This window comes from Kwoniella mangroviensis, chromosome 2 (assembly GCF_000507465.2).
Source record: "Kwoniella mangroviensis CBS 8507 chromosome 2, whole genome shotgun sequence".
NCBI classification, from domain to species: domain Eukaryota; kingdom Fungi; phylum Basidiomycota; class Tremellomycetes; order Tremellales; family Cryptococcaceae; genus Kwoniella; species Kwoniella mangrovensis.
The window spans coordinates 152,632-179,560 of NC_088828.1; the positions used below are offsets into that span (position 1 = coordinate 152,632).

Below are 26,929 nucleotides of genomic sequence, written 5' to 3' on the forward strand. Positions count from 1 at the left end.
CCTCTCTCCTTCCCATCGTCAATCTTGGAACTTGAAGCGTTACCTCTGCGATGATACTCCCCACAACCAACAGTCTGCAACTTATCATGCCCAACCCCCTCGATCTCAGTGATATTCCCAATTTCAGTCCGAGTAGCAATTCAAGTCCACCTCTCAAGCTACATCCCACACTCACTCCGTCATCTACCATCTCTTCTCTGAGTTTCCCTTCTCCTCTTGATATGGATATCGACCAAGATGTCAGCGAGTCTTCAACCAGTATGGACCCCCTCGAATCCTTGGTGGAGCTAATGTCCTCTCTACCGCCCGAGATTATTCAACAAATCTGGTCGAATGTCATCTCCCACCCTTCAGCCTCACATAAATTGTCGGTTCTGCAAACATGCAAGAACAACTATCGAAAGATCGTTCCCCAACTGTATAAACACGTCGTCCTCACCGCCCATAATTGTCGATCATATTTTTACGGTCTGGGACCAACATTTCATGGTCCGACTGCTGAAGAGAGCTCAAGGGTCTGGCCAGTAAGTGGTCCAGGTATAATGCCTCTTCGATCAATCGGCCTTTCTTTCGATCCATCCACATCCACTTCGCCATTCATACGTAAATTCACTTTATGCAACCTAGTCGAATCAGTGGTGATCTCCGATATAGAAAGCTTGATGGTGTTGTTGGAAGCTGGAGGTGAGACTTGGAGAAATGGAATGGACACTTGGCGATCACGTGTATTGTTCGATCAAATCGATTCGATCACTTTCCTATCTCCAATCTTCCAAGCGTTGGATCAACGGCCTTTGCTATATAGAGGTTTGTTAAGGGAAGTTTGGAATTGTATAAAGAGCGATTCGGTGATTATACATTTCCCAGATCATCCTTCGCCAAATATTGGGAATTGCTACCAGCACGACAGAGAGGATGTGATTCTGATGAAGGAAGATACGTACAGGATCGCCTTGGATATATTAGGTTCGCCGAAAAGCTTAGGTCAAGAGAATCGCCTATTGGCGGAGTTGGTTATATATACACCTCAATTGGATGGAATCGATTTGAGCAGAGTCGGTGCGAGTAGAGTCAAAGTGGTTTTGATAGGTCGAAACAATTGGATAGCTTGTGGGAGTGGAGATGATACTGGTGAGAAAGGGGATATGAATGGACATAAGGAATGTTTGTCACAGGAAGCTCAGTTGAGGAGATTCGTGAGGAGACATTGGTTAGTGGGGATTGATAATGATGAGTAAGTTGAATTTCACCGATAACCTTTGTCGAGGTGAATTGAGACCTCGGACGTATAACATCTAAATTTCATAATCGTCTATGTTGACTGATAAAATTGGGGTTATCATCAGGTACATTGGCATACCCCAGGAAGTAGAGAACGTATCGATATACAACGTAGCGAATTACAATAGACGACGATGTGTCACTGGACGGATATCCAATACGAACAGTAGCAACAACAACGACCATACGCAGGATAACGGATTAGGGGGAGGGAGCTCATGGTCCGGCTCGCTGCCTACGATATTGTATAGTGCTTTGGAAGGGGATGAACAGCTAGCGAGAGAAGTTGACGAAAGAGTGGATTTCTTAGGTATGGAATAGAAGATTATAGCATGGGGGGTTGGCATGTGTATTTGGACGGGTTGTTGTATGGGCAGGACATGGTGTAACGCAGCATATAATGATAGAAATAACTCGTATTGCAATGTAGCAGGATGGGCTCAAAACGAGAAGAGAATGATTGACAACGATGATATCTCACGGGTAGGGAGACGGCGGATATAGACACATCCACCCTTGGTCATGTCACGTGATCTTTCAGCTCCGGTTGAACGTGTGTGCCCTTTTCCTTCTTCCTTCTCTCTTTCTCTTTCTCTTCCTCTTTATCCCTTCCTTAGACCTGTGCACAAGTCATCCGACTGCATACGACATAGTATACTCCCTCAGAACCTATGTTGATCTCAAATGATCACCCCCTGCTTATCACCACCCCCTACTGATCTGACTAAACTACTCATTCCATGTCCGACTGAATGAAACCCATGCCCCATGACAAGACGACTGATCCCTGACGATCTAACCGGATCTCAACAACAGAACCTATTAGCTCATATCCAGGCTGACCGAGAGAAGATAGCCATGACGATATATCGGAGAAGGGATCAATGTGCGAACATTGTTGGGTTCTTACACCTGAAACTTGAAGGGGAAGAAAGTAAGTTTCGTGATGGTTTATCTTTTCTGACGGCTTTCGATCTAGAAGAAATACGGATTGAGCTGGGGAAGGTGTTCACGATAGGAAGAGATCCAGAATGGTACGTTTCACTCTTCCGGCTACCGAAATAACCTTCGAGGTCTTTTATCTGATGGAAGGAAGGGGGAATAGCGATTTGGTAGTCAACAATCGGATGATATCGAATTTACATATCAGACTATACGCGTAAGTCAATCTATCGGGCAACATATCTTTCTCGATCTCTTGGTACTATACCACCTCTTACATTTCAACTCCATGTAAGGTCAAAACAAGGATAGAGGCTGATCACTTTCGCTTTATATGCGGTAGCGTCAAAACCACTACGGACCTCTCATTAGCGATCCTTCATGATACTTCTTCAAATGGCTATATCATCAATGGCGAACATGCCGGTCCGGGTACCATTACCAAGAAAGTAGGAGATAAGGAGATTAACTCTAGGCTGAGGGTCTTGAGGGAAGGCGATGTACTGCAGATACCTGGATATAATGGCGGTAAGCAACCATATTCGCTTGTATAGCTTACTCATTGCAAACTCATGTAATGATACTTTGCTTTGTAGTATTCACCTACTCCCACCATCCTCAAGCGCAATACACCACTCCTTCTTCTCAAGTCATGAGCCGCCATCTACAATTATTTCCCTCTTCCGATCCCTCCCTGACATTACCAATAGACCCATGGATCATCCACAATTATCCATTGGGTAATGGTACATGGGGTATAGTCAATATTGGAACTCATCGGAAATCTCAGAACCTCGTACAGGTAGCTATCAAAACCATTCGACCCCATCATCCCCAGAGGGAGTATGCAAGACTGGTAAAATTCGAGATCAAAGTGCAGAGATCATGCGATCATCCGAATATATTGAAATTGCTGGATTATATCGTCGAACCAAGTCTAGAAGATGACTACGAAGATGATGGCGGCGAAGAAGAGTACAAAGAAGGGAAGATACATGTCGTGTTGGAATTAGTAGCTGGGGGAGATCTGTGGTACTACATTGATAAACATCGTCAACTCCAGGAAGACGAGGTGAGGTGGATTGGATGGCAGCTTATAAGTGCTTTAAAGTACTTGCATGAGATGGGGATAGTACATCGAGGTATGTCAGTCGTACCATTGGTGTTCTATCATACAGTATATGCGCTTTAGCTGATTATCATTCTTCTTTGGTGTGACTAAGATGTCAAACCGGAGAACATCCTCTTACACACCTCCTGTGCCTATCCCCGTATCCTCCTGGCGGATTTCGGCACCGCGACCAGTCAAACGAGACTCCTCTCCACTCTCGGTCGTCATACTGGAAGCCATCTAAGAAAGGTCAATGAACAAGGCACAATTGATTACTTTCCTTACGATCGTCTAGTAGCTTTGAGAGAAGAATACCATGCAGGAGTTACGATGGATTGCGGGAGTAGGAAGGAGGTTGGAACAAAGTGGTGGAGGGAAGAAAGAGGATTGGATATTTGGGCTACAGGAGGTGAGCACCCACAAAATCGATATGATCTTGTTTTCACCGTGATATCTTGGCCCAACATTGCTGATCTTCTCCTTCTTAACACCATAGTCACATTGTACCTCTGCGCAGCGTATTCACCACCATATTCATGCATCCCCCTTCCTCAGGAATCATCGGTTGAACACAGTCAATACGACATTCGCGATACACATGTTCGTAAGGACAAGGCGGGCGATCTGTCTGAATTGGAAGAGGATATCGAAATGGACCATTCTCCGGAGTCTGATTCAGACCCATTTCAAGGGAATCGGACTCAAGATCTACTAGATGATGATCCCATCGATGACTTTCCTTCACCGCCATCATCAATAGGTATGAGAATGCTTCTGGGCGACAATCTGGAGAAACGTCTAGACGAGACGAAGGTAGATGAAGCATCGCCATCGGCTAAAAACCGACAGAAGAGGACAACGACAAGAAAGAGGTACGATACTCCTTTATCCAGAATGGATACAGCTATACCTCTTACGCCATATGTCGGAAGAGAGGATACTATCACGCCTCACGATCAAGCAAGAGAAGAAACGGCTGTTACTAAGGTGAAAGAGGAGGAAATACATCAATACGACATGTTGATCAGACAGATTGAGATTTTCAAGGTCAGTGATCTCCTCGTCGGCTTACCAATCATTGCTCTGAAGTATTCTAACGATCCGATTTTATCTCATACAGGCTATGCAATACGATGAATGGCCTTGCGATAAGCCTCTCTGGTCGGAATGGTCTCAAGAAGGTACGTGCGGTGCTGGCTTCTCTTTTTGGAGGCTGCTCAGAATTCCCTCTTTTGGCTTCTGTGTGAATGCGAAATCTGAAATATACAGATCATCACTTCTAATGTATGAATCATCTCCAGGTCTCGATTTCATTGATAATTCACTTCATCCGAATCCCATCCATCGCATTCAATCACTTACAGCTCATGATCATCCCTGGTTCACCAACAACAGGGACGAGCTGGAAGAGATCTACCAGAAAGTATTGGTGAAAGGGGAAGTGATCAGATGGCTATTATGATTTCGACCAACTGTGTAGCTACTGTACAAAGTCTGATCATCGAAGAAGTTATATACCATGTGTAGTTGTACTGTATTTTTTAGTAGATCTGTCATCATTGCAAGTTCTCATTACCCGTACATTGATGTATTATAGATGCCTAGATTCGTATATATGCGTAATGTATGTACAGTAGAATGACTCTTCAATCAATAAAACCTGGTAGTGTCAAGACCTACAAACTTCGTACGTTCTAACACCCTCTTACCTACACTCTGAGGGTACCCACCATCTACTATCCTCTTTACCGAGTCTCGTATTTCATGTATCTGACCGGTAGGTGAGGCGATCTGTATATTGGGGAGAATCAAACTTCTTCGACCTGTATCTTCTAAAAAGTTAACAACAGCCCTCGTATACCTCGTCGTTTGATCCTCATGACTCGCCATTCGGGCATTCTCATTTGCCTTGAGAGATGGATGGCTTGATAAGACCACTACTATTTCCGGAGCAGGTAGAGGATTTTCCACTGGTGGTATATATATCTCTGGTTCCCCTTCCGTTTCTTCTTCTTGTCTATCGTGTATCTGTACCGCCTCATGGTTACCTTCATTGAGGTGATCGAGATCAAATCGCAATATCAATTTCTCCAATCCATCGAATTCACTAGCCAATTCACTAATAGCCAACCTCAGATATCTCTTTCCCTCGATCCTCCGAGCATTTCCGTCTGATATCGGTAAGGGTCGAAGGTTAATGATAAGTACCTTGGGTGTAAAAGGTATACAGCAAATTGGTAATCTCTCTCTACTTTTCCCCTTGCCTTTGCCCATTGTAGGAGTAGGTGAATGACAATCGACCAAGTATTCTAACAATTCATAACCTACTTCCAATACATCTACATTATTCAATGGCCAGGGATGTTCCGTCGTCGAATTGGATGAGTGACCTAGATTCTGACCATTACCATGACTATGATCAAGGTCAACATCGTAATAGTAATCGTGATCCTGAATTGTCTTCCTTCTTGATAGAGGTACAGTAGGCGAATAAGATAACAACTCCATATGAACTTGACATATAACACTTAAACTTTCTGCATCTTCTAATATCACCTTTTCGGTCAAACTGAGAGCTTTCGATTTCCTGAATCTATCATTTTGTTGCGGTATGACGTCCGGAGGTGATGATCTTGATCGTCTACCCTTCAATGGGAAATCCGATAAATACCGAGACCGTTTATTTCGATAGAATGAATTGGACAGTGCCGAATACCCGTAAAATAATCCATTGGCATTATGTCGATTTAGCTTGACTGATTTGTAGATCGTGGGAAGGAGCTCCGTATAGAGTGCTCTATTAACTGGGAGAAGGGTGAGAGGGGAAATGATCTTGAGATGGAAGAGGATGAGGGGATGGAGTTCGGATAAAGATGTGAAGGTTATCGGTCTAGAGGCTTTTGATCGGTATGAAGAGGGCGATGATTTGGGAGAGTCAGATGGTTGATTGAAGAAAGGAGAGGAGCTGGCCATGTTGAGTCATCAGTTTCTCACCTAAAGATAAATATGGTTGTATCAGCTCACACCTAATTCACCGGAGATTGAGAGAGTCTCTAAGGTTGGAATGAAGGGAAAATCTTACTTCTTTCACATTGGACTTGTAACAGATGAGATATCGATCCATCAAATGACAAAAGATCTATTGGATACGACATATTAGTTTCGCTTGTTGCTCTCAACACTTCCATCTTCTATCTTCGATTAGGGAGTGTACAGTGTCCACTTTTGATTTCGTTGTATGTTGTTTGAGCAGATCACATCATCTCATGAATACTGATTCCCGAAAATGATGTGATGATGGTATGGTCAGGTACCATATCTCATCATCACATCACTCGCAAATTCCAGAATACCCAACTTACACAGTATATGCACTGCCGGGCATTCCTCGCAATGGCAGTAACTGTACCAGAAAATGAAGCCCGTACTTTACCGACTTTGGGTAGTGGCGCCGATCATTTATTTGGTAATATTCCCATAATAATCTTACTCCAAAACTCGCTTAACCCGATTAGCATTTATCACGCCATAAAATTTGCGCCACCGAAATTACTTCGTAGCTTGCGAAGATATCAGCCGTGTACTGGTCACCTCAATCGTGGACATTTTTGTAGGCAATGGTACTGTACCACATGTTAGGCCAACATGTGCATAGGTAGTCGAAACGTCTCAACATGGATCATACGGAAGTCAAACATACATACCAAACTAAATAGACGCTGTTGATGGCTTGGGCACTTGATGCCTTCAGGATCATCTCTCCCGACGATAATAGCGTCTAGCCCAAAGTAAAGAACTCTTGATTGGTATTACCCTCAGCACATTCCCATACCTGAAGCTGTTTGAGTATCTCGTTCAGACGGATTGATTCGGCTCGTACATCCAAACATAGATCTGGTAACATCATAGTGATCCTTCAACACTGTCGGGTATACCAGACGGATGTCACATATGGCGTGGTCACTTACTGGAATTAGTGATTCTCAACTTCTCTCCATCCCAATCCCACCTAGCTGCCCCTCCGCATCCTGTAAATCTTGCAAGTGCACCATTGCCTGGTCTATAACCTGCATCTAGGCATGTGGTCTCGTCGAAAGCAGATGATATCTTGAGGTTGGTACCAATTGTTAGATTCAGGAGTTGAGCCGCAGCAAACGGTCCATCTGTGGGCTGAGAGTAAGCACTGGCAGGAAGGATGTCGGTTTTTGGCTTGTTAGCACTCCAGAAATCGATTGTAAGTTACGGAGACTCACATTACAGCACTTCTAGCATCGGGTTGTAGTCCTCCATCAAGAGTGAGTGCCAAATCAGGTCTTTGATATGCTTTAAAACCCGAACAGTCAGCTTCGATCGAGGGTGCCCTGATCTCGAGGTTATACTAGACCTACGAAGTAGTCTTTTGCCACCATCGGGGGCATCTTCATACACAGTACCAAATGGTGGATCAAACTCGGGATATTCGGGTGTGGGGGTGAGAAGTGTCCAGACTACGCAATAATACTTGGTCAGCATACCAACTTCATCAGACGATAGAAGTGCAGCGTCAGCTTGCTGATGGGGACTTACTTTGATTGGTATTGCCCGTCGTGCATCGCCAAGTCTGCGTTCCCTCTGCTTCATTTCCCTGATCGAGGCATTGATCTCCACCGGTGATAGCAAGTCGATTATCGTCTGTCCAGTACCATGTCTGTTGGAACGTTCCTGGCCAGCTTGCAGCGAGCTAATCCCAGCAACCGATCCTTCTCGTTAGCATTTTCAGCTTGGCCGGTTGTGACAATCCAGGAGTTTCATAAACCTCACTTGAACAGGTTCATTGTTGTCTCGTCCTGTACCAGCATCCAAAGCTAGATCTGTGTTGTACAAGATAACACTACCACTCCCCGGACTGGCATTCCACAATGCGGCTCTGTCACATGGAGTAGTGCCTACTCGCGTGCCCATTCCCCAGGTAGATCGTTGACCGAAAGGATGAAGACATTCATAATTCCTGTAGGACTTGATTCGGATAGCTGTGTATCTCTTGTCCAGCGAAATAGGTGACGAAAGGATAAAGGGTGCGAAGAAGAGTAGAACCAGATACATTTTGGTCGATATGTATATGGTGGCGAATATAGGATAAGTCAAATGTATGAGTGAAGATATTTAGACTGAAGCAATCAGACGCTAGAGTACTGTGCTGGACAAGAAGGTTGAATCTGGTTGTTCGTTGATGATGCAGGCAGCATGCTCATGTTCTGATGGACGTGAAAGGAACGATCAACCTTAAGCATGATGTACACAGCCTCGAGGAGTCGTACGCCCCTACACCAGTCAGATGATGTTTGGTACAGATCTGAACGAAAGTACAAGTGATCGTGACAGATTTCGTGATTATGTGGTTTGGTGTTCAATGGTGGAGAACACACAAAACATATCCATTCGCATAAGATCATAGCTTGTCAATTATTAGGTTCCACAAACCTCAATATCAGCCGACAGTCCATAAAGCATTACCCAGAGAGCGATACATTATGCCTTCTTAGCGATAGTGAAGAACTCTTGGTTATGATTACCCCCGGAGCAAGTCCAAACTTGGAGGGTTTTTTGGATATTGTACGGGTTAGATGGGGTAGGTGAAGATTCCGCTCGTACGTCCAGGCAAAGATCTGTTGAAAATATTAGCTCAATTCGGATCTCCTGCTTCATCCGCCCATATGCCTGTTTTCATAGTTCATCACCTGTATTCATGATCTAGGAAATCGTCTAGGGTGCTGTATGATGGTTATATTATACTCACTCGTATTGGTAATCTTCAGATGAGTACCGTCCCAATCCCATCTTGTATTCTCAACAGTATCACAATCGTACAAAGTAATTCTAGCACCGTTAGTAGGATTGGTACCAGCATGCAAACAGTAGTTGTTATCTGCGGTATAGAGAAGGACAGCAGAGTTAGTAGTACCTGGGGTAGGAAGGTACCAGAGCTGAAGTCGAGCGTAAGGACTTGAATTTTGTTGGTCGTATGGGCTACCATATCATTTGTGGACATTTAGCACCCACGAGGGACAATGGAAGTCATACTTACATATCCACGTATTTTCCGAAAGCAGCTACACCACCTGTTACAGTAACGGCCAGATCTGGTCTTTGATAGGCTAGCAGCACAGTATGAGTAATGAGGTTCAGCGAGCTCCTTTTGCTGGTAGTCGTTTGTGAGATACTCACGATGGATCCTTACACCGAAATTAGCAGGGTCAAGGTAAGTTTGCCCAACAGGTGGATTGAGCACAGGTTGCTGGCCTGAGACAGGTGCAAATGGTGCATAAGGTTGGACGATCGTCCAAACTACAATTCGAATCACAGATCGACCGATCAGCACGAGTCCCAGTTTATGCATATCGTTGTGGATGACGAATGGCACTCACTTTGATCGATGTTACCAGCACCGCATTGCCAAGTATGAACTCCAGTGTTATCATCGTATTTGTCCAAACATTGATTGCCACCAGTGATGGCGATCCTTCGATCATCGGTCAAGTACCAACTAACACATCATAAATACGTCAGTCAAGTGACGGTCAGTAAGGGGAAAAGGTGTATTTACGTTTGTTGGAATAATCCAGGGTAGCTTTGCCAAATCTACCATTCTCAGGCAATCAGCCAAGACCACCAACTCTCAGGCTGGGTAGGGTGGTGAAATGACCTACCTTGACACCTTCACCATTAGTATTGCCTGTTCCGGCATCAAGAGCATAATTGGGATTGTTCGCCAAGGTGATACTGCCACTGCCAGGATTGATATTCCAGGTTCTAGCTTGCGAGCAATCGACGGCACCTACTGGTACACCGTTGGCGGTATTGGTATCGATTGGAGAGAGACAATATCCATTTCGGAAAGCTTGGATTTTAACCCCATTGTATCGTTTGTTGAGATGGGTAGGGGAGGATGAGATGACTTGAAGGATGGATAGGAAGATTAGGACCGGAGTGAACATTGTGTGATGAGCTTTATCTTGAATGTGTGGCATACAAAGATCAAAAGTATATTACGACTGTCAATCGAGGGAGAACAAGAAATCTTAGGATTGACCGAATGATTTTATATCTCTTCTCAATGGGAAGGTCCTTCTGAATGAAAACTACATTAATGTCGATGGCTAAGCGAATCATCAGTCACTCATCAGAATTGGTCAACTGACACATACCAGAGCTCGCCTTGGCAGACAGATCTCTCCAGAAGCAGGCAGATCCCGATGTGAACGCTGACATTTGATATTTTTGCAAAGTGATTGCAGTGACAGGATCAACACGTAGATGCTGTGCACAGTAGGTCATGATATGGTCAATTGCTGTAAAAGATGTAGAGCCTTGCAAAGACTGCATGTCACTTTATCAGAACATATACACATCATTCTCCATACCATATCCCTAATTATTACCTTGTTTCCTCAGTTCGTAGACCATATACGTAAACAGATTGTCCTTGCTGATTACCTAACACGTCGCTGCTAAGCGAGCATCAGATGTTTTCTACGTCCAACGCAGGATCAGCACAAATCGATGTTCTGTCTCCCTAGGCTGAAACTCTGACTCACTCAGATCTGCAATCATGCAGCAGTAGGTTTAGGCGCTCTTTGAGCAACTCGTCCGACAGTATGATTAGGAGGAGGAGTACCGTTGGCAGGGATAATATTCCAAACTGAACATACACTATTCGTCAGTATCTGTCATCAAGTCAATCAATAACGATGGACATACCTTGATTGGTGTTTCCAGTTGTGCATTGATAAGTTTGAGGACCATTTGTACCTTCATCTAGACATTGAACACCGTTGGTGATTGCGATTCTATTATCTCCCGTCAAGTACCAGCTATCATCGCATGCACCCTTCACAGATTAGCTTTACATGGGCAACGACGACGGATAGACTTGATGTGCAAAGGAAATACTTACGTTTGAGCAAAAGTTCCAGGAGCAGATCGCCACAACTATTTAACCCATTCTGGAGCATCAGACTTGCTGTGGCATAGGGTTACTGACAGTGTTGGTCTTGAAATTGGACTTACAACTACTGCAGCGTTATTGGTACTCCCCCCACCCTGCGCTTGAAGTGCCCAATTAGTCCCGTGAAGAATGATACTTCCACTACCAGGGTTGATTTCCCAAGTGGCACCATTGTCGCACCCGGTGGTACCTACGACAGTACCATTTTGCCAAGCGCTGAAGGGAGCCAGACAGAGTGAGTCTCTGATGGATTGAATCTTGGCAGCGGAGTATCTCTTCTGGATGGGTGAGGCTGCCACGAGGCTGATCGAGGAGACTGCAAGTGCGATTAGGGATGAGAAGTGCATGATGACCGTCTGAGATTAGTGGGTGGATCTGTTGCACGTTATCTGAGCAAGTGATGGAGAAGATCGTTGCGTGGAAGAAGGAGGATGATTTTGCTCGTACTCATTAGTTGTACTTATATCCTCTTCCTCTTTTGCACACGAGAACGAGATGATCAGTCGAAAAGGTTTACGAAGACCTTTGCCGAAGTTATCGCAAGCTGAGGAGGTTATTGGATGTCCACGTCTTCTTCCGACTGAATCTCCCGCCCATGACACACCGAGATGATCCGCACAGCCCCATCCTTACCACATGACACCTGATCTGTCTAACACGCTCTGTGAGACCCAGCCTGACACAGCATCTTGTCCATACATTGAAGTGGTAGATCTTTCAGATCATTTTAGGCGAAATGCACATCGTGTTTGATAATAGTTGGTTGATTGATTGATCGCTGATGAATTGATCGGATCAAAAGTAGCTCCCCCACTCTCGGAGGCCGATCTGTACTAGTCACTAACTTAGTCAGGGCATCCAGGCGATGCTAACAAGAACACTCATGTCGCTCTGTGGGACTGATTGATCGGAGTTTCGGCCATCGCAAGTCATGCGGACGGGGTGGTCAGGACCTCTTCAAATTCATTCAGACATCCCAGGTGATCGGGCTCTGGAACACGTTGAGGGCATGCTGTGGAGTTATGAACACAATATTGCAGGTCTAAGGATCGATGTGATGCGTTTATGCAGAGATGAGCCATGTTATGCATGTGAATGAAGTATATGGTACATGGTCCTCATTATATCGTAAAACTCGAACAAACTTAAGGTACAGTGAGATAGTCCGTTGTGTAAAGAGATGCTGGTAGAGCTTTCCGGCAAATCCAAGATAGACTCATTTTACAGTGGAAGGCAATCAAGTCAGCTCAGTTATGAGATTAGCCCAGTTTTGCGAGAAGCTCACCATCTATGCAGCAGTAGTGGTAGCATCTACGATGGTGTATGTAGGAGTGGGAATAGGATCGACTGGTTCGGGTAAGGGGATGGGAGTCGCTCCAAGATCATCTCCTTCGAGGATGTTCCATACTATACACAATCTTTATCAGTATCACTATTTCACATCGCCAGGATGAGGACAGCTCACCTTGATTGTTGTTATAAGGAGTACATTGCCAAGTCTGGGTACCGTAATTATCACCTTCATCCAAGCATTGGTTTCCACCTGTGATCGCAATTCTATAATCATCGGTAAGGTACCAGCTAATATGTTCGGCAAAATTACAATCAGTTAAACTTTCGAGGTGATGCACGATTTATTATCATGCTTAATGACTTACGTTTGCTGGAATAACCCAGGGTATGATTCCCAAATCTACTCAGACAAGTCAGCTTTGCCTTCCATTTCACTAATCCCGACTATCGGATTGCGTTGTGCGAGGAGGGTGAAACTCACCTTGACAATCTCACCGTTCTCAGTTCCAGTACCAGCATCCAAAGCGAAGTTGGTTCCACTCAAAATAACACTTCCGCTGCCCGGATTGATATCCCATCGAGGAGCATATTGACATTGGGTAGTCTTGACTTGGACACCGTTGTACTGATGAGGGCCATAGGGTAGAAGACAGTATCCATCTCGATAAGATTGGATCTTGACTCCGGTGTATCTCTTCTGGATAGGAGTGGGTGATGCGGAGATCAAAGAAAGCAAAGAAAGTGCAATGAGGGTAAGTAAAGTGGCGAGCATCGTGATGGAGATATTGCTGTTGTTGTTGTTGTCTGATAGGAGCGTGGATGATGAATGATAGAACAGAGAAGCGACGAACAAGACGAGGGAATTTCTCGCTGTATATACTGATGGAGATGCATCAAGTCAGCTTGACGGAGCAGGTCAGGCTATGCAGATCCTTTTAGACCTGCTGGCATAGCCTCATGTCTTCTGTATTCTGAAATGAAGGCTAGAAACGCAGAGCATCAAGTGCCTTCGGAGATCTTGTACTGTGGAGTCGTATCGAAAGGAAGCATAAAGATCTCTTGGCGTGCCTCGACTCGAGAGACGTGACGTAAATGTAATATAGAAGTCAGTTATCTCTGCAGTGCAGAAGGTCAGCTTGGCAACACACAGACAAAGCGGTGAAAGCCGGATATCCGATGCGATGTCTTCGAAGTAGCCTCCAAGCTCTTCTAGGAGCTAAGTCTGGAATATGGCCAGACTGGAAGAAGCGAGAAGTTAGATCTTTGTGACCCTATGAACACTGTAAGAACATTGAGCGATGACATACATCATCAGGCAATATGCTCGCAAGGCAGAGGACATTGAGAACAAGATCACACAAGACAGTAGAAGCGGTGAGAGACATATAATGCATATGATGCACAGCTTCAACCTCATGAATACCGATAAATCTCAATACCAAAATTAAAAGTCCAAATCATTATTTCTCACCATTCCATTTCTGAAACCATCTCAAGCTATAACACAGATTGTCCATCAGATCCAATGGAGGATCAGACTAGCCGTGAGAGACTAGGTTATTGATCGATGAGCCATACTAAAAAGTCCTCCACATTAGCGCTTGTTGGCAGATGCATGAATGCCATTGGACGTATAACATACCTTGGTTGGTATTACCGGAGGTACATTGGTAGGTTTGTGGTCCGTTATCGCCCTCGTCAAGACATTGATTTCCACCGGTGATTGCGATTCTGTTGTCGGTAGTGAGGTACCAACTGCATGTCCTCACAATAGCGTATCAGCTTTAGTTTATCCGTGAAAGGTGGACGGTAAAGTGATCAGAGCTACTTACGTTTGTTGGAATGCACCAGGAGTGGAATTAGCGAGCTGCATCATCCCCCAAAGTGTCAGTGGCACAGCATCAAGGCTGATGTATGGGAGATGAGAAGAGGAAATCCCACTGACCTTGACGATAGCATTATTGGTAGAACCAGTTCCAGCATCCAAAGCGTAGGTAGATCCATGGAGGATGACACTTCCACTTCCAGGGTTAATATCCCATCTCGCGGCCGACGCACAATCAACAGTGACTACTTGAGTTCCGTCAGTCCATCTTGCTCCTTGGGGAGAGAGACACTTGTTATCTCTCGCTGATCGGATCTTGACGGTTGAGTATCGCTTCTTGACTGGAGAGGCGCTGATGAACGAAAGAAGGGAGACGAGAGTGATGAGAAGAGCTGGAGCGAACATTATGAGTTTGAATGGAAGATGAAGTATATGTCGTTAAATGCTATGGCTTTGGTGGTTGTTGGAGGTGGAAAGCAAATGAGCTAGTGGGAGAGGAGCGTGAAGTCTTTCATGTCAGCCCTTTATATCTCTTGTCCCAGCTGCAATAGTCAGATACATTTGTGATTCCTTATTGCAGGATATACTAGCTCAGCAATCTGCAGATGTACAGCTCTTTCTTGTTGCATGCAGGCAGTACTGTATGGATAGCCGAGTTTCGGCAGAATTCCGACTTCACTTCCACCGTCGTCCGTACTGGTCGGCAATCGTACGTGCCATGCTTCCTCAGCTTCTCATAATTGTCGACACAGCCTCATCAAAGATCAGAGATCCATTGATCCCAAAACTTCCATGTGGTGAAAGATCGTAGATCCGCAGCCAACCCCACTTTGACACACCAGTTTGCAACTCCAGTCATGTGCTTCCAAGTCAAAGATAGAAATCTCGGTACCTCCGTGCGGTATCGATAATTTCCGGCCAGGCGATGAAGGAGGACTTTTGATTCAATCATTGCACAAATCTAGCTCAAGGCCCGAGGTGATGTTTGATCATTGAAGATGTGTCCTTGATAATCGAGATATCTATTCTCGATCAGGGAAGCGAAATGTCGTCGAGTATACGTGTGCTTGCAATTTGGACAAAGTGCATGTATTGATGTAGTAATGGTAGGCTTGATGAGGGCTTCCAAATTGTGGCACTGATATGGGTTGTGCGATGGATGCCTCCTCGTCTGCAACGTTTCTCTCAGTTCAGTCAAGGACTGTGAAAAGATGGCCTGGGATTTTAAATGGCCCTTGCATATGGTAAGCATGGCCATCAAGACATGCTGAATTACTGAATATGATTTACTCTGTACCGTTCACTCCTGTTCTCGATCTCCAGCTATCCTTGAGATCTTTCAATTGGCTCTTACGATATGTCAGACACTATACCCCACCACAATTACATATTGTTAGCATCAGTGTATGCCATTCAGCACCATGAACAACCCAAAAGGGGACATGGAGAGAATGATTTCTATATTGCACGCGTTTGAAAGAGATGATACAGATCACCTACCGATCTACAAGCTATAGGTCGTATCCACAACTTCCTGCGGGAAGTATGATCCACCAGCAATTCCTGAGATCGACAACAATCACAACGGATTGCCGTTATAGTCTCATTGAAATGTGGCGTTTTCATTAGATCTTCATTGCGATACCCGCTGAAGCAGCTGTCGAGGACTGGCGTTTTAACGTAACGAAGCTGGTCAGACGGTACATAGCCGCCTTGCGATCTTGTGTAGCACTGAGAAGGAAACATCAACTTGAGTGAGGGTATTGCATATGGCAAGAATCTCACTGACCCAAGTGCATAGAACTCTATCCTTCTTCTGTGCTTCAGTGAAAGTACAGACATCGGTTGACAGTCCCAATGGACAAGCGGAATCTTCAGACCGTCCGTCACATTGCATCCTTGATATCCTCCGCCACAGAGATTCGGTGGATATATGATCATTTGTCGTGGTATGCCAGTGAGCGGTACCAGATTGGAAAGTTCGTCTAGTGTCGGCTGAAAGAGATGACATTGAGAATCGAATATATGGTCGGTAGATGATAAAATGACGATGCGTTGAAAATGAAGCAGGGACAACTCGATGAAGTTCGCTCCGTCGAACATCTTTATATCAGCAGGGCTATACATAGGTTTATGCTTTGACCCATGATATGATCTGAGGTCTTCTTGATGCTGAGCGTGCAGGGTCTACCTGGGGATGTCCATGAATGGCGGTATGACCCTCTTCCGCTCATGTCGGCTGGATACCAATGATTGATCTTACCTCAACAACCGAGATAAATCCATCAACATTTGGATCAACACCTTCTCGACTCGAGAATACTCTGTTACAAACACAGCGGGAAGACCTTCCTTCGGATAACAGAACCGGAACAGCTTGTTTTATGCTGTATCCGATGGCCGGAGCTCGACATATATGGCTGGACAGTTTGCTGGAATCGTAATGATTTTCGTGAGCTAGTAATTTATGGCGGTGGACATTCGAATGGAAGGCTCACCAGGAAGCCATTTTCCAGGCCAGATATGGCGCCGGATGTGCCACTATTTGCAATCTTGCACGGAAGATTACACCGTCGGGAAAATACTTGCACCTTGGGCTGGACCCAGCCCTTCCGACGCTTCTGAGTCGCTAACACGGATCCTTTGGACTCTAAAGTGGAAATCCAAAATCAAAGGTTCAATATCAAGCGGTCCTTCTCCGGAGCTGGATGCAAGTGTAACTCAAAAGTCTAAGGGTGCCTCTTTTCTGCTTTCGATGTCTTCCTTTTCGGGGTGGTCCGGAGTAATCTTCTAATCATTAGAAGACATATCATTAGCCATTTCTGAAATTATAAATTCATAGACTTCTCGTAAGAATGCTGAGAAGAAAAGTTTAATCAAGTCCAGATTGCAAATTGACCGGATCAAACCATCAGTGTTCATTTGACACGAGTAGAAAGATGATTGTATGCAAAAAAGGATGTTCACCGCTTGAATCCTGAACAACCCTATTGAGGAAGACCTAGGCCGTCTTTCTGCTTGATTGGCGGAGTCAATATGTATCGGAACAAACTGAGAATGGCCATACTACAGCCTCTGACCATAGAACTGTTGAATCGATATGACATTGCATAAGACCACTTACAAGCACGTACCACAGCTTCTCACACCCCAAACTAAAATGGGACTATTCCTCGTTCTTTGCACCTTCCCATATTTTCGACCATCTTAACTCTCCTTCCAGCTCGCCTAATTCCTTATATTCCACTCTTTCTCCCATCTAGCTCAACAGGTCCCATCGTTGTTCCGTTTAGAAATCCCTAATGACCATTTCTTTAACATTCTCAGCCCCAATCAGGTAATATTCAATCTTCAATTTCGTATCGAATAGGTGCTTTTGATCTTTGAGCTTCTTCCAATCCTGGTACAACACCTTAATCTGATAAGTGAAACAGGTATGATCATATACCCCCAGTGCTTTTGGGATCAGAAATCGTACTATTTGGGTATACTTCAGATCGATCGGAAACATATTGACGCATAGTGAATTATTGGTTCTTTTATTATCGTCATTCGGTGTGAATGGTTGCGTAACGAGAAATGTGATAACTTGAGGTTTGACAGCTTGTTCGTATTGTCTAATCAACTTCCTGTGATCAACCATCCTTGAACCATCTTTGATTTCCACAATTAATTCATCCACCACACCTTCCTTAAGCTGTTCGCCCAATTTTGATGCGAAATCGATGAACATCCAATACAAACTCTCATCTCCTTGAGCGAGGTACACTTCCCATCCTAAATCAATCTTTCTGACGTTCTCGAAAAGGTTGGAATGAGGTACGAAAACAGGTTGATCTCCGCATGTTACAGTTGAAATCTGGAATGAATTACTAGTATCCATCAGATGCAAAATTTCCGTGAATTTGTATGCTCGTATAGTATTATTGTCATCTTCGCATCCTCTACTATATGTTCTGAATAGACCGCTAAATGCGTATGGACGCATAATGATATCATGGTATAAGATAGGAATGTATTTATCGTATAATGCTTGAGAGAGCGTAACGATTAGAGCTGGTTTGCATAGGAAGAGGTAGTCGAGGATCAAATGATGCACTGGTGAGAGTCTCTGAAACACCTTGGGTTTGAAGTACGGATCTACCCATTTAGGTAGCAGATGAACGGGTGTTGGGTAATGCGAGGAGTTGGTCTCGTGGGAAGAAGGGGAACTAGGGTAAACAAGTCGTTTGAAGAATGATCGAAGTCTGGGCATTTGTGGTGTATGTCAGGAGTAGAAGTCATTCCTGGCAGAGGGAGCATAGCATGAAGATGGTTGGAGCGTGTGAACATATATATGTAAATGCGTTGGCTGTGAATCCAAGTTCAGTGAGTACAAGTCGCCTGTGAAATGACTTTTGATCAGATCTCATCTTTTTACTCGCTTCGCATCCGAAACATCCGGATCAACCGGATCACCGGCGTACCTGAAACGTATGTATAAAATATACAGCCACAGCATAGCTTATCGTTATGGCGAGCATCATTGTTGTTACGTGGGATTGGGATACGATATACAAGTACGTTACAACATGAGAGACTGTTACAAGTAGCGTAGGATCACTTGATGTACTAACTTGGTACAAAGTCATATCTTCCGTAATCCAATCTCGTCAACACTCTTGACTCTACCAATCTACCATCCCCTTCTAATTCGTACTCATGATCCAATTAAACAATGCCGAGTCTGAGCCATGACTTTCGATGTCGATGATAAGCAGCTTGATTGGATTCTTGACATGGGACCATAGTTGGTTTTCTATTTGTAATTCATTGACAGGTGAAGGTATACCACTCATACGAGCGTACACGGTTTGCCAGGTGAGGTGTATATTTCGGACATTTCTGAACAGCTCTTTATGAGTCTTGGAGAAGGGCTGAAATCCTTTTGTAGCTCGCCACATGGCCGAGGAGGATCGAGGAGATATAATGAGGGTGTTGGCGTGGGATAGAGCGTTGATGGTACGCTGATTCCGTGGTGACGGGTATGTCAGTCCGTGTAATGTAAATAAGTCTGGAGTGATAGATGAGTAGAGAGATCGAACGAGCTTGTCATAATGGGATTTGGATAGTAAGAGGTATGTTGTCGGGGCGAGTTCAGATCAATGCGAGAGGATTGAGTGATGGACTGGAAGTAAGCGTTGGAAAGCGGTAGGATCGTCTAGGAGTACGGAATTTGACGATGACATGATGGGATGATCACCACGACAGCCATTCGGACAAGGTCTCTGGTGGATTAGAGCTCATCGGAATGAGCAATGACAAGAGTAAGAAGGCAGATGCACAATGAGAATTGCACAGAGTCAGTGGATAGGTCATTAAGTGCACTGTACGTTGTGTAAGCGATGACGTCACCATAGACACTTGCTGGTGCTCGCTCGAGTGAGGATGCACAAGCAAAGAGCTCATTTCCTGGTAAGAGATGGCTAACTTGTTTCAGTCGCACAATAATACTATGAAACGTTGTAAGTGAAAAGAAGTGGGTTATTGGCTTATTTGTACTTGTGATGTCCATTGCTGTCTGTTAAATACAGCCACCATGTGCAAGAATGCGCCATATCATCGAGTACAGAAGGACAGGCTATTGATGTGATAACTTACCCATCGACGGAATCGAAAAGTCAAGATGATTCAAGCTAGTCGTGTATCTACTGGTTTTGTCAGACAAGATTCAACTTGTAGATCTCTGCTGTGCGATAATGCATTGACTTGTAGTATACCTTGATTGACTCACCTCATCAAAGCTTACCACAAACCTGGCACACCTCTGTATCCTCCAGATCAACGATCTCGATATACTTCCTCCAATTTTCGAAATAATCACTGTACTCCTCATTCGCATCCTCCTCTACGAAATCGAGTTTCATCTTTCCATCAACCAGATTAATGCATTCACTTGCGTATGGAACACAATATTCGATTTTGATCTGAGATTGACTTCTCCACAATTGAGCTTCTTCAAGAAGAGGACAGGTGGACGATTTGAAAGTTTCGACTACGATTTCTGCTTCTTTCTCGAGGAGCTTGTCCAAATCAATATCACCAACTCCCAGCGGGTTGCTGGACTGCTTCGTAATTTTTCCAGTGCGTCTGGATTTGTTGAGTGAAGGTGATGGAAGGTTGATGATCCTCTTTTTGCCAAAATTACATTTTATCTTCTTGCTCGTGCCGAAATGAGTATGAATCGTTTCCACACCTTCTTCTGCCATATTGAGCTCGAGATCCAAGTATGAATGGAACTGTCCGGAGCCATCGTGATCAAATCGATAGTCTAAACAGATGTACCTAGGCTCGATGTGCGGGTTTATGGTCCATTCGAATTTAAATAACATATTACGATCAGCCTCACGATCTCGCTCGTGTTCTGCCAAAGTGGACCTTCTTGATACATGTGTGATCGTTTGTTCCCCATCCTCCACATCATCAATCTCAATTATCTCGCATGGAAAGTCTTCAACCCTACTTTCATTATTTCTCACATTCTCTTTCGATTTTGTGTTCGAGACAGCTTTCACACATTCCCTACTCATCTTGAGGAATTCAAGATTCGGAAAAAGCCTTCTATATCTTTTAGGCTTCGGTCCCATGGAGCTATGAGGGAAGTTCTCCGTATCATTCAAGGTTCTGATGAATCTGATCATACCTTCTACATCCACAAATGAGAGTTTCTTGACGTTAGTCAACGCTTGAACCTTCCGACTGTACCAATCGATGTTGACTTCGTGAGGATGAATACCGCATACCGCCTCGGTGCTTCTTTTCCAAGCGGATGAGGTTGACGTATCGCCCCATATAAAATCGAATCGACTGTACGATCTGTGATCTCGATTGACTCGTATAAAGAGGGTATCACTTCTTGGTAGCATGGTGACGAGAATCGCAGCACTAAGGCAGGGTTAATGAGTCGCAGGTGGTGAAATATGTTCTTGAGGACTGGCTCGGGAAGCGATTTTACTTGAGCGATCTCCATGTTGTGAGTGATGAGATGTGAGAGAGACGAGTAACAATCGTCAACTGTGTCAAGCTACATAGAAAGAGCCTACATCGGCTGAGGATGAATGGAAGCTGATGGGTGAAAGAACGAATTTCTAGGTTAGCGAGGCTGAGGTATACGCGACATACGACTCTTAACGTGAATGGATTCATACTCTTACTCAATAGATTAGATCATGCCAAATTGGGAGCTCATGTTCAAAGTACACCGGTGGGTCCATTTCCCGCTTGGATGTGGCATAGCTTACTGTAATGATTCGAGCTCAAGAGTTACTGGAAACGACGAGTTTTGCAAGGGCACCTTAGTTAATACATCATAAACATTGGATTACTCTGGATGGCACGGTCTTCGCGATTCCTTGGAAATCTTTCCAAAGACTCTTTTCCAGCGGTCGGCAGAAATACAATCATCTATATTCGCTGAGACTTGGATGTTGGCGGATTGACCCGACCGTCTAGATTGACGAGCCTTTCTTTTCCTGGCCATGCATGACGAAGCCTTGGGTCACCTTGTGGCTGAAAGTCCCTCAATTGATCAACTCAAGAGCTTTTGCAAACTTATAAGGGAAGATCAATTGCGATCTTCTACACTCTTTATTGACCATAGTAGACCCATATACTTTCCCCATATTTTTGGCAGAACACAGAGTGTGACGTTCAACTTTGGCTGTGATAGGTCCTTCGAAGGCTATGACATCTTCGAAGAAATCTGGACCCACGATTAAGATCTTTTTATGATGATTCTCGGTTGAGTATACTATTGTGAACCCCGCAATAGACCCGAAATGGTTGGATGAGACTACAAGAGGCGTAACTTGAAGAGATGAAGGTTTTGTGCGACGCATTGGCAAGGGAATCATTAAGGGTGTCCGACGTACGATCGCAATCCTTCAGCTCGTATGTCATCTTATCAGCTCTAGGTGGGACGAGCTTGCTTGTAATGTAGTTCGAGAGACATACTGCATGTATAGACACCTTTTTGAAACCTTGAAACCGTTGTAAGTGCGAGTTTCGGGCTTCAGATGTCTGAGTACGCTTCCGGGATGAGGGACGGAGTCAGTGAGTGATGCCACAAACTACTGTACATTTCGAATCCAGTCAACCTTAGGGTGGAAGTGCGCACATACACACGTCAACCTTGATGGATTGAACTGGGTAACAAGCTGATGTCACATATCAAATAATAAGGATGGAACTAGAATGTCTCCTTCTTCGCCTTCAATACAATCCCTTGTTACCCGTCATATCCAACATAAAGAGCAGGTCCATTATGAAGAAAAGCAAAATATCCATCGATCCCACCGCCTTTCCTGGTCATCAACCAGGTGCCCCAATGTCGTCACTGAAAGACCTTTTCGACAAGAAACATTTACCTGAGGAGGTCCTCCAGCAGATCCTCATTTATCTCAAGGACATTGCCCCTTCGCTCTTCCTTCGCTTGTCACACGATCTCTACGACAAATACGTATCGTCGGTCTATCGATCTGTACGGCTCAGTGGCGAAAATGTAGAATCCTTCTTATATGGAGCTATGAAAACACCTGGACTCGGGCACATTGAGGAAACGTACGAAGGATGTGGAGTTCATAAACACGAGATCAACATCGACTGGTACAGCGACAAAACTCACGCGCTCAGTCTTGTACGAAAGCTAGAATTCACAGATGTGGAAAGCATGAAGAAGTTCTCACAAATTGTCGGTGACAAGAAAGAATTCTCTTACGGGTCATGCGGACCGAAACCTAGGCGATACCGAAGGCTTTAACCCCTGCTAAGGCATCTTATTTTTAGATCTCAAGACACCCCAGACCTCTCAATAGTCCCAGTGATCAATCCACATATTAACCCTCAGTTCATCTGCGAGAACCATCGTTATAGGTTTTCGGGACGGGAGAGAACCGATTTCTCACTTGATCTCGATTTCGCTCGGGGTGGCACGAGAACCATACATACCTATTTAGGGAGAAACAAGCAATTCACGTCATTCTTCGGTACACTTAGAGTACTTGCAATAGAGCCTTCCCTTGATATCTGCACACCCCTAATGAATCCCAGACTGTCCTCTGGTGAAAAGGAAGTCTTATGTTCCAAAAATGTCGAATATATTCCGTTGGACTACTCGCACATCATCGAGAAGGAAGCCACAAATGTAGTCGAAATGTTCAAATGCTCGATTGGCGGAATCATAGACAGAGCCAAGAGAAAGAACCACTCAGGTCCCGTCAAGCTGCAATGCTTCGTCCCATCAAGATACACCATTGGTCTCAGGTCATTGGTAGACCATAAGATGAAGGAGGCTGTTGGGAAGGTAGAACCTGACCGTGGCCACTGGAGCGTAAATGGTGATGAGTATGTGAGAAGGTGGCAAGAGTATGTGGAGATTATGGATCTCGAAGGATCGGATGTCTGCGAGTCTTGCGGTCGGCATTGAGTGGGCGTTTCTCGTTTCTGTCATATACATATATATATATAATAATACATGTATCTATGTATTTAGATCAGTCGCTGACACGAGGGTCACCATTCATCAGTCGAACTGATATTTGGTTCAATGCTCAGGAGGTTGATTCCGAAGACCGCACGAGCAACCTTACCTATAGTTTGATCAGTTTGCATAGGTCTATTCGTGGCTGTGAGTTACATGTACACATATGAGAGAGTGGTGTGAGTGAATCGCTTCAATTGAATCAAAGAATTAGACGATTCATATCAGGTCAGATATTCATTTGCCATACCTATCTATCTCACCCACCAGCCCCCTTCGGTGCTCCCTTTCACAGCATCATGAGTGGGCACTCCCTCGATGTCCACACTGCTCAATACACACACAGTCCCCTTCCGCCTTTCCATCTATTGTGCACTACCGCTGGCTCCCAACGTTGGGACATTCAATCCTGGGGTCTCTGGTTCAGTCTTGGTATGTTTATCGTCCGATCCCGATCCAGACCCATGTGAAACCCGTCTTCCTATACCTTTTCCTGCCTTTCTTCGTTGAAGCGCCTCGGACTCCTTCCTCTGCCAAACCAGTGAGCCCCCTTGGTACGAAGGGTAAACGAAGGTAAATCGACCCTCTTGCCACCTGAGGTAGACCAAGGTGACCATGATGAGAATCCAGTAGAAGACGTATCCGAGGATTGAGCCGAGTGTAGCTGTGTTGTCTGTTCAATTGTGGAGTCAGCCACAATTGAAGGCGGAGTCTATCGAAGAAGGATATAAAACCTTGACATTGAACTTACTCCATCCGAAAATGGCATTGAAGATTTGCCAACCTCCATTTGTAGTAGGTGAACCAGTCTCGGGATTACCATATGTCAAATGCCATACATTTCCGGCGACCTGGAAACTACCTGGTCCATCTCCTGTCTCGGCGACATCACCTCCGACACCTTGAGCGAATCGGTAGTATTGGAAGTATCCAATTCCTTTTGAAAAGAGACCTGCACCGATGAGGAATAGGAAGGAGGTCGATCCGACGAGGAACCAGTGTAAAGTAGCGGTCGAACCGGTTCGGTAAATCGCGTAACCTACAACAGCAAGTTGGTAAGTATGCTCTCACGATGACATATGAGGTGGCCGAACGTACCAAAAACCAAACCAGCGATGATCCCGACAATCACAGCAATTGGAATTGAAACCGCCTCAATGTTGAGGGACACCTATTCCTCAATTGGTAAGCGTTCGTTCACATGATGGTGCGGAAATCGAAATACTCACCCCTCCAACGAATACAACCGCTTCTAAACCCTCTCTCAGGACAGTAATGAATGGCAAGATGAACAATGCCCATTTCCCACTTCTCGCTTCCCTCCTATCCAGCTCGGATTCCTTCTCGGATGCCAGTACTTTGCTCTGGGAAGCGTCGAAAGCTTTCGCCAATTTGAGTCTCCACTTGATCCTTGATTTGTCCATTTTTAGGAAAGCAATTCCCATAATGTAGATGATTATGGCCGCAATTATAGAGAAGATACCTTCCCAAATTTGTTCCGTTTTAGCCCACAAGTCGTCTAGCTTGGTGTAGAACTGTTTTTATTGAGAAGTGAGTTCCGAAGCTTCTCATCAGAATCTTTCGACTCACAACAGCAATGAAAGCAGCACCGATAGCCAAAGCCAAGAAGAATCCGGCGATTGTACCTGCCCAAATTTGGATTCTCATCCTTCTGATCAACTTTCTCCGTCTTTCCAGATGATCATCTCCACTGTGAGCATTTTCTTGCTCCTGTCCCTGGGAATTATCGGTGTTGTCGATGGAAGTTTCACTTGATCCGAGCTTCCCGGTCAACATCAATTGCTCGACAAAGGAAAGCAGGACAGAGACGATGATGGCTGCTTCGATCGTCTCACCTATTAAGTCGGTGCCCAGTATCAGTTACTATAAGGGATAGGCATGCACCGAGACATCTCACTCACGGAAGACGATGAAGAAGATCGGCACATTGAAATATTGATGTCCCATTGTAACGTTTGTTTTGTTCTATCCTGTCGTCCTTTACTGTAAGAACGACAAAGTAATCTCGTAAAAAGAAGGATACTTGAGTAAGAAAACAAAGGACTTTCAAAATTGCAGAAGAAGCAAAACCTTTTATCAGATAAAATCATCATTACCATAACCAAAAACTAAAACCTCCTGGGAAATACTCATCCTGTTCATTTCATGAATCTCATCCGAATATTCCGTGAGACTACTCTTCATTTCGCGTTATCGGGTCCGATCTTTACGTTGTATAAACGAACCAGCACTATAGCAAGCCATTAAATGTGTTCTTTACTGAGATCTGACGTGCCTGAAAGTCAGTAGCGTACAAACTCTCTATTTTTGGATCTCGTTCTTTTTTCCCCCTTACGAGCATGCCGTAACAACATTCTTCACGGTACGGAAAAGCGAAAAAGCAAGGATATTCAGATTCATTTGGAGTTAGCTCAGAATACTCAAAGACCGTCTTTCGATATCGGCCGACCGTAAATAACCAAAATCATCAGCTCGAAGATGGAGATTGGGTGGGGGAACTATCTATCTTGTCAAACAAGAGTGACTGAGAGTGTAAAGTTGCTATCTGATACCCAAAGAAAAAAGCCAAAAACAAAAATCGTGCGAAGACCGCTAATCAGATAAGCCCGCCATCGCGTGAGAAATGAGAAAATTTGTTTTGATCGACGTATCAATCCGGAAGGAGATACAAATGTTGGATAGGAAGAGAAAGTAGTACTGTAGCCCAATAGTATGTGTGAGTCACTAATCCATTCACATGACACAGTAATACACGGCCGATATCTGATAAATTCGACTAAAGAATGCTCAGATCCGCTTTCCCCATTCGTTTTGGAAGGAAGCGAAAAGCCGTGTTTGAATGTTCGTACCTCATCAAATGAAAAACGAAACTCGATGCGCCTTCAAGACTTACTGGGACTGCGGATGCAATACCTTCGAAAGTCACTCATATGCGCAGGTAACATGTAGTCCGGA

General features: G+C 44.6%; 12 protein-coding genes across 12 annotated transcripts; 2 read left to right on the plus strand and 10 right to left on the minus strand.

Moving 5' to 3' along the window:
- Window positions 1–86: 86 nt before the first annotated feature.
- Window positions 87–1,602, plus strand: I203_106917 (uncharacterized protein; the record flags this gene model as incomplete). The annotated part of the gene is made up of 2 exons (XM_019151582.1): window positions 87–1,234; window positions 1,347–1,602. 2 exons carry the CDS (start codon window positions 87–89, stop codon window positions 1,600–1,602), a joined length of 1,404 nt encoding a protein of 467 aa, XP_018999089.1.
- A 447-nt stretch (window positions 1,603–2,049) lies between these two features.
- On the plus strand, window positions 2,050–4,796 carry I203_106918 (uncharacterized protein; the record flags this gene model as incomplete). Its single annotated transcript, XM_019151583.1, has 9 exons — window positions 2,050–2,215; window positions 2,261–2,315; window positions 2,387–2,440; window positions 2,567–2,751; window positions 2,820–3,365; window positions 3,447–3,743; window positions 3,831–4,381; window positions 4,455–4,515; window positions 4,636–4,796. The coding sequence occupies 9 exons, from the start codon at window positions 2,050–2,052 to the stop codon at window positions 4,794–4,796; spliced, it is 2,076 nt and encodes a 691-aa protein (XP_018999090.1).
- Window positions 4,797–4,984: 188 nt separating this feature from the next.
- On the minus strand, window positions 4,985–6,307 carry I203_106919 (uncharacterized protein; the record flags this gene model as incomplete). The annotated part of the gene is made up of 1 exon (XM_019151584.1): window positions 4,985–6,307. One exon carries the CDS (start codon window positions 6,305–6,307, stop codon window positions 4,985–4,987), a length of 1,323 nt encoding a protein of 440 aa, XP_018999091.1.
- Window positions 6,308–7,112: 805 nt separating this feature from the next.
- On the minus strand, window positions 7,113–8,416 carry I203_106920 (uncharacterized protein; the record flags this gene model as incomplete). Its single annotated transcript, XM_019151585.2, has 6 exons — window positions 7,113–7,228; window positions 7,303–7,517; window positions 7,588–7,657; window positions 7,723–7,821; window positions 7,901–8,054; window positions 8,135–8,416. 6 exons carry the CDS (start codon window positions 8,414–8,416, stop codon window positions 7,113–7,115), a joined length of 936 nt encoding a protein of 311 aa, XP_018999092.2.
- Window positions 8,417–8,842: 426 nt separating this feature from the next.
- On the minus strand, window positions 8,843–10,308 carry I203_106921 (uncharacterized protein; the record flags this gene model as incomplete). The annotated part of the gene is made up of 7 exons (XM_019151586.1): window positions 8,843–8,979; window positions 9,111–9,340; window positions 9,399–9,468; window positions 9,539–9,658; window positions 9,739–9,857; window positions 9,918–9,952; window positions 10,021–10,308. 7 exons carry the CDS (start codon window positions 10,306–10,308, stop codon window positions 8,843–8,845), a joined length of 999 nt encoding a protein of 332 aa, XP_018999093.1.
- Window positions 10,309–10,920: 612 nt separating this feature from the next.
- On the minus strand, window positions 10,921–11,665 carry I203_106922 (uncharacterized protein; the record flags this gene model as incomplete). The annotated part of the gene is made up of 4 exons (XM_019151587.1): window positions 10,921–11,012; window positions 11,072–11,184; window positions 11,268–11,302; window positions 11,381–11,665. 4 exons carry the CDS (start codon window positions 11,663–11,665, stop codon window positions 10,921–10,923), a joined length of 525 nt encoding a protein of 174 aa, XP_018999094.1.
- Window positions 11,666–12,606: 941 nt separating this feature from the next.
- On the minus strand, window positions 12,607–13,383 carry I203_106923 (uncharacterized protein; the record flags this gene model as incomplete). Its single annotated transcript, XM_019151588.1, has 4 exons — window positions 12,607–12,725; window positions 12,784–12,899; window positions 12,977–13,011; window positions 13,093–13,383. The coding sequence occupies 4 exons, from the start codon at window positions 13,381–13,383 to the stop codon at window positions 12,607–12,609; spliced, it is 561 nt and encodes a 186-aa protein (XP_018999095.1).
- A 785-nt stretch (window positions 13,384–14,168) lies between these two features.
- On the minus strand, window positions 14,169–14,841 carry I203_106924 (uncharacterized protein; the record flags this gene model as incomplete). Its single annotated transcript, XM_019151589.2, has 4 exons — window positions 14,169–14,188; window positions 14,254–14,366; window positions 14,444–14,478; window positions 14,557–14,841. 4 exons carry the CDS (start codon window positions 14,839–14,841, stop codon window positions 14,169–14,171), a joined length of 453 nt encoding a protein of 150 aa, XP_018999096.2.
- Window positions 14,842–17,725: 2,884 nt separating this feature from the next.
- On the minus strand, window positions 17,726–18,691 carry I203_106925 (uncharacterized protein; the record flags this gene model as incomplete). Its single annotated transcript, XM_019151590.1, has 1 exon — window positions 17,726–18,691. One exon carries the CDS (start codon window positions 18,689–18,691, stop codon window positions 17,726–17,728), a length of 966 nt encoding a protein of 321 aa, XP_018999097.1.
- Window positions 18,692–19,124: 433 nt separating this feature from the next.
- On the minus strand, window positions 19,125–19,664 carry I203_106926 (uncharacterized protein; the record flags this gene model as incomplete). The annotated part of the gene is made up of 2 exons (XM_065518099.1): window positions 19,125–19,442; window positions 19,605–19,664. 2 exons carry the CDS (start codon window positions 19,662–19,664, stop codon window positions 19,125–19,127), a joined length of 378 nt encoding a protein of 125 aa, XP_065372829.1.
- A 549-nt stretch (window positions 19,665–20,213) lies between these two features.
- I203_106927 (uncharacterized protein) lies at window positions 20,214–21,341 on the minus strand (the record flags this gene model as incomplete). The annotated part of the gene is made up of 1 exon (XM_019151591.2): window positions 20,214–21,341. One exon carries the CDS (start codon window positions 21,339–21,341, stop codon window positions 20,214–20,216), a length of 1,128 nt encoding a protein of 375 aa, XP_018999098.2.
- Window positions 21,342–24,318: 2,977 nt separating this feature from the next.
- On the minus strand, window positions 24,319–25,921 carry I203_106928 (uncharacterized protein; the record flags this gene model as incomplete). Its single annotated transcript, XM_019151593.1, has 6 exons — window positions 24,319–24,626; window positions 24,705–24,992; window positions 25,052–25,124; window positions 25,183–25,488; window positions 25,544–25,809; window positions 25,876–25,921. The coding sequence occupies 6 exons, from the start codon at window positions 25,919–25,921 to the stop codon at window positions 24,319–24,321; spliced, it is 1,287 nt and encodes a 428-aa protein (XP_018999100.1).
- Between the last annotated feature and the right edge of the window lie 1,008 nt (window positions 25,922–26,929).